We start from the raw sequence: 6,265 nt of genomic DNA, 5'->3' as shown, positions 1-6,265 counted from the left end.
ACGAGCTCACAAGATATAAATATAAAAAACGTTAGGATGGATCATTTTCGTATTAACGCAAACTTTTTGGAATACAACCAAACTAGGTAAAATCTTTCACGCAGAATTTCTCAAAGTACAAAAATCTACATTCCAAGAAAAAATGTCTTATGATTATAGAAATAATTTTCTAAAAAATCATTTTCCATAAAAACAATCAGCTCTAAGCAATGATTTCCTAGTGACATTCAAACATTTAACCATTGACAACCGAAAAAAAAAAGGGAAAAAGAATTTCATAGCTTTCAATTTGAAGTTTGATAATGGAAGGGGAAAAAGAGGGTTCTTGGTGATTAAAAACTCTTACACACCTACTAGATAAAACAATTATAATGCACAAAAAGTATAATGTGAAGAAGAAAAGTGTTTTCACGTCGAAACACTTGCATGCTCTTCATAGGGCCTTCGCTTATCAACCAACTAGTTTCTTGTATCCATATGTCCCCATTGATTCAAACTCGGTGAATTTGAAATGTCAACTTAAAACCAATGGCTATCAAATAAGTCTTAGTTCATACTCGCCAGCCATTGTAATGTACCGTACCCATGGAAGAGCCTGGTAACCACTTTTCTCAATGATCTTCAGATAACGAACCTACAAAAACCCCAACATGCAAATTAGAAAAATTATCAAATGAAACACAAAACGCTAGGAATCCCAAGGTGTTTTTTTAGTGATTTTGTTTTTCTTAGCAAATTGAAACAATAATAATCTAATTCTGGGCAATTCCTATAAGCAAAGAGTTATCTACATAGTGCTGCCAAGCGGTTATTATCGATGCTTACATTGAATCTCATCCGTGGTTTCCATGGCTACTAGGATGGACTCGTATTTATACAAGTTGTGTGGTTAGCATTTTTATAATGGATATCTAGCTAGCGAGAAAAACTATCATGCTAACCAAATAGTCCTTTCACAAAACAATCTTCGAATGAGACAGGATGTCTGACCAGCAGACTATTTATGTTTGACATGCCCGGTGTCATGTTAGATTGTCATCTTTAATCAACTTTATCCACCTGTCAACAATTCATCACCGCCTTGACTACCCCACACAATCTAGACAGCGTACCACACTTTTTGACAGTGCATAATAGCTCAAAAAGTTCGATGTTTCATGCAATTTCCGGTTGGATAATTTAACTTAGGCTGCATTCAGTAATGCTTTTGAGTTGCCAAAGGCAATTATTCGCAGCACAAGCATTGCCAAATACTTGGTTTTTGGAATCAAAAGAGCTTTTTGAAATTGCTTTTATACCTAAACCCAAAAACTGAGATGAGGTGCTTTTGGCTTAAAGGGTCTAAAGTGAAATGATCAAAACACCCTTATTTATTCCTCCATCAAAACACCCTAATAATATCTTTAATGAACTTACTATGTAGCCATAAATAATTAATCAATACTTCAGCAAAGGTAAGGTTTGCCTTTGAACACATATACCCGTTTACAAGGATTTAGCTGCATCAATGCTTCCAAATTATTATCCAAAGACAGAATTTTATGATTTTAATATCTAAAATACAATATATGTATTTAAATTAATTTTTTTAAATAATTTATATTAATTACTTAGGGTATTTAAAAGTTATATTTCATATATCATGTTAAATTGTTTAAATTAATTTATTTTTTACTTCCCAACATCATGTCTAAAATAGACATTTTAACTTCCCATCGCAATTTTTAACAACAATACCAAACACTTAAAATTAACAAAACACATTTCCGCAACACTTTTCAAAAGCACTTTTCCAAACCAAGCTTTTTAAAAACATTTTCCAACCGCATTTGAATTGCCAACCTATCCCTTAACAGCTTACTACATGCTATTTGAGGTAACTTACATGTTACTTGGGAAAACAAGCGACATCTCTTAGCTGTAACATGATTGTTCTAAACGGGGTGACATTCTAAAGTCTAAGCATAAATTTCCACTCATTGCAAAATAAAAAGGTACCCATCCTATAAAGAAAAGTTAACTACATGCCTTCTTTTAATGACACCTGTCTGGAGGGATAGGGTAGGAATTTTATGAACATTTAGGCCAATAGTTGGGCTATCTTTCACTTTTAACTCTTAGGCAACTACAAAACCCATATCAAAGTGCAAAAGTGGTGTTTTTTATTTGTGATGTATTCACTTTTTTGTTCCCTATTACTATGATGTTAATTTAAAATCAAGGATATTAGTTAGTATGTTAATAAATAAATATTAGCAATGGAAGCTAACACAAGTTGTGTTCTCCCTATATCAGTTAAAAACTCTAGTTCTTGACTGTTGAGTGTGTGAAGAAGAGAAAGGAAGGAGACAGTGGAAAAGAAATTTCATTTTTGTATCCCTTTCAGCATGAGGAAGAACAGAAGAATGACAAAACAGTTACAGATGGCATAACCAAATAAAAAAAGAAAATCAATATCAGCAATGGAAGTTAAAACAGGTTATGTTCTCCCCAATTCAGTTAGAAATTCTAGTTCTTGACTGATAGCATGAGGAAGAAAAAGGAGGGAGACTACGGAAAAGAAATTACAATTTTGTATCCCAATCAGAATGAGAAGAACAGATGAGTGACAAAACAGTTAAAGTTGGCATAACCAAATTAAAAAAATAAAAAAAACATATGAAGGCATACCTGTATCCCAGAAACAGTAAAATATGGAATCTCAAACTTCACACGTATAGGTGCTTTTCTCTCTTGAGTCGCCTCTTCATCTGTTATGCTAGGAAGAGTAAACTCAGCCCTCAACATATACTCCTAATGTTGGAATTTCAAAATAATTAGTACTACGGCTAGCAAGAGAATTTTATAAGTTTGGAGTTCGCAGATGATACCTTCCCACCAGGAAAAGATCTTATTTTCCACAATAATGCATCATTTTCAGGTGCATATGCTGCAGATCCCATTGATGTCCGAACATTTGGACTGGAAGCATCAGCAGGCACAGGCACCATAATCTCAACATTCGTAGCAGTACTGTAAAGAACAATAATGCTTTCATCAGTGCTTAGTCATCTAAACATTGAATAACCCACCTAGATGAGGGAAATTAGAAGAGTATGTAGGAATAGGGATAAAAACCCAATACCTACGCTCCTTGAACTGACTCCTGGCCTTTACCATAATCTCAACACGGCTTCTTGAATGTTTTTCAACTTGAGCTTCCACCCAGATGAGCGGTTTTACCTAAAAGCAGAAGTAATCACCAAAATCAGTCATCAAAAGAATAAGCAATTAGAAGAAAGAAAGAAAGGGAGTGAAAATTCATAAGAAAAATGGTTAACCTGAGTGCTGAGTCTGTATGTCATGAGATCAAAGGAACCATCAGGAGGTATGAAAGATATAGTTCGGTCATTTTCAAATCGGGCCAGACGTACACACCTAGGACAAAGCATTAATGAGGGAAATTTGCACCATCAGACTTCAGTAGCTGTTACACCCAAAGCTTAAGAAAAAGCATATATCAAAACCAGAGTAAAAGTAGAAAAGGGAGTCAGGTTACGTACTGATGGAACTTTATGTCCTCCAAATCAATCGCCTTTCCCTTTGTTGCTCGTCCCTGTGCCTCAAGCAATACTCTATCATTTAGGCCAAGCTTACACTCGGGCATGCCACTGAAAAGGATAATTGAACCCAAATAAATAGACAGCCTAAAATAGAACTTCCAAAATGAAAGGATACCATGCCAAACTTTTGAGAGCTTCCAGCATTACCGACATGAATGACACGGCGACCAGAAGTTTCAAATGAATGGTGCAGTAAACAAGGGTGCGAAATTGTGATGGAGAGACACCAATTCCCACTTCCAAATTAATAATGCTCTTTTTAAGATTGCAGAAAGATATATATATATATCTTGAAATCCAGGTCTCATCATATCAATTGCCAACCACTTCAATCAGCATCACCTTTTTTCCTAAAGAAATTGATATCCGCTTAACTTTTATTTGCAACTTGCAAATTACACAGTATCATCATTCTCTCTAAAATGCAATATTTGTTTAAATATAAGTTTTGCTACATTTGACACTTTTTTATATTTCCATTTTAAATCTATTCACGAAAATAAGCAATTACACTCTAGAAGTAAAGATAGAGTTCTGCATTGATTAAAGCATATTCCCTTAAGATGGACCAATACCATATATCATCAAACAACCAGAAAACACACCTCAAATAAGTTCTCATCTTCAACGCCCCAACAACATCTGACCTAATTATTTGTCCATTGCTGTTGACAAGTATGTTCACGCTTTCTACCACATCCAAAAACACCTGAAATTAAAGAACGAATCTTCATAAGCTAGTGTCTCAAATGTGTTGATAAATAACTCAAAAACGACAACTATAAAAAAAGTGACCTACTTCATTCTTCTTGTAGTTTATTCCTTCACTCCGCCAAGAGACTGCATTTGTAACAGCCATTGGAGGTCTCTGTGTAACCTCCATCCTATAAGCATCAGTCTTGATAAACTCACTAAGTATTTTTGCTTCAGTGTATTGGGGGTAGCCAAAATCCATAATCTCATCAAGTAACTCATACTGGAAAATGCATAAAAAAAGAGCCAATTATAAACTCTTCTACTAAGATTATAAACCAATATCGTCCAACAAACAAAGCTGGAACTAGTTATCCTTAAAAAAAAAAAAAGGAAGTTTGATCTCCTCATACCACTACAACAAAGTTATCCCTAAGCGATTCCTCTTCTAATTCCTCGAAATAATGCTTAAAAACCTGAATTATTAATTCAGATCAATATAGAGAATCGAGATCACATATTAGTACTACATTAAAAAAATGTTTAGAAAAAAATTTAATGCAATTGAAAATTTGAAAATAAAGAAGGCATAAAACTAAAATTACCGAATTGGCTTACATCAACTACACGGTGAAGGAAGAAAAGAAGACTGGCAGCATTGCAATTCTGCCTTGTTGCAGTCATCAAGTACACGTTGCTGTGTTGTATAAACATGTACGTAACTCCATTATCATACACCACTGGATCTTGCGACTGCGGATCTCCCTGCGTACCAAATCCAAAGGTCCTCCGAATTCAATATTACGCTAACCACTTTGAGCACCATCAATTTAAAAACTGATTCGAAGTGTAGTTAAGCTTAATTCAAATTTTTTTAAAAAAAAATTAAAGCAACAAAGAGAAGAAATATATTTATTCTAAACGGAAAAAAAAATCAAATCGAAATCTGAAATTGACGAAAGAAAAAAAAAAACCTCTTTTTCGATGAGTTTGGTGAAGAAGCGTTCAGCTTGAGCAGCGGAGACGTCGCCACGGTAGTCACGCCACACCAGAACACGGCCCTTTATATCTAGAAGAAATAGTGCAGATGCTGCCCCCGCCATTTCTTCTTTTGTTTATATTTTCTGCCCGACGAAATCCCTAGCAATTTTGCAAATCAGATCGGTGCGGTTCACGGTTTCCTTAAGATCTGATTTGAATCAGAAGCGAGAAGAAAGATCTAAATGAAAGAAGTGCGAAGTTGAGCGAGCTTGTTGAAGCTGAACCATATTTTTTTAATGTTCGTTACGATCTGCCCTCTCCATACACACTAATTTACTTTTCTTTCTATTTCAGATTTTAAATGGAAGGCTTCAACTTTCATCTTCCCATACCTGTTTTCTTTTCCCGGTGCCAAATGTTTTTAGAACGACGCCGCTTTATTTCGTTTGAAACTCACGCGCCAATGTTGTGAGTTGTTTTTGACATTTCCTACTTTATTTGACAATCTAATTTATATATAATTTACCACCAATGGGACGTGTTTCGCTTTCTTTTTAATTTAATTATTACTGTTATTTTTATACTAATGATAAATAAATGCACGTTTCATCTAAAAGTGTTCTACATTCAAGGCAAAGCTAAGAAAAACTTTTAGAGAGCCGAAATTAAATTAAATTTTTATGATAATAAAAGTATAATTTTACCATTTTAATAATTTATATCTTTATAATTTTTAAAGGATTAAATCAATTTTTTATCCTCTAAAGTACAATTTTACTTTTATTAATTTAAAATTTTAAAAATCCTAAATAAAAAAAATTTCATTTTAGGAGGGTCAGGTCAGGACTCTTATCAATCCCCTTAGCTACGCCCCTGCCTATATCTCTACTAACTGTGGTATCCTTAAACCACTCAAATCATCATGTAAGATTGTCAACATCTTATCAAGAGGTTGGATGAAGCATCAAACCCCCAAAGGTCGACTAAAA

The 6,265-nt window shown here is 34.2% G+C and overlaps 1 protein-coding gene across 2 annotated transcripts; it reads right to left on the bottom strand.

The window, feature by feature from the left end:
* Positions 1-258: 258 nt before the first annotated feature.
* On the bottom strand, positions 259-5,756 carry LOC107886549 (AP-1 complex subunit mu-2). 2 transcript variants are annotated; one of them, XM_016810544.2, is made up of 11 exons: positions 5,270-5,756; positions 4,914-5,060; positions 4,709-4,771; positions 4,402-4,578; positions 4,208-4,311; positions 3,543-3,650; positions 3,321-3,417; positions 3,125-3,222; positions 2,871-3,012; positions 2,671-2,793; positions 259-634 (listed from the first exon to the last, which is right to left on the bottom strand). In XM_016810544.2, the coding sequence occupies exons 1-11, from the start codon at positions 5,396-5,398 to the stop codon at positions 536-538; spliced, it is 1,287 nt and encodes a 428-aa protein (XP_016666033.1). In that variant the 5' UTR covers positions 5,399-5,756; the 3' UTR covers positions 259-535. The 2 variants fall into 2 exon arrangements, with proteins under 2 accessions (XP_016666033.1, XP_016666034.1); XM_016810545.2 differs by lacking the exon at positions 4,709-4,771 and having other exon boundaries at positions 5,270-5,665.
* Between the last annotated feature and the right edge of the window lie 509 nt (positions 5,757-6,265).

This window comes from Gossypium hirsutum, chromosome A03, assembly GCF_007990345.1.
Source record: "Gossypium hirsutum isolate 1008001.06 chromosome A03, Gossypium_hirsutum_v2.1, whole genome shotgun sequence".
Taxonomy (NCBI): Eukaryota; Viridiplantae; Streptophyta; class Magnoliopsida; order Malvales; family Malvaceae; genus Gossypium; species Gossypium hirsutum.
Note: the sequence above shows the minus strand (reverse complement) of the source record. Positions and strands in the feature narration are given on the sequence as shown.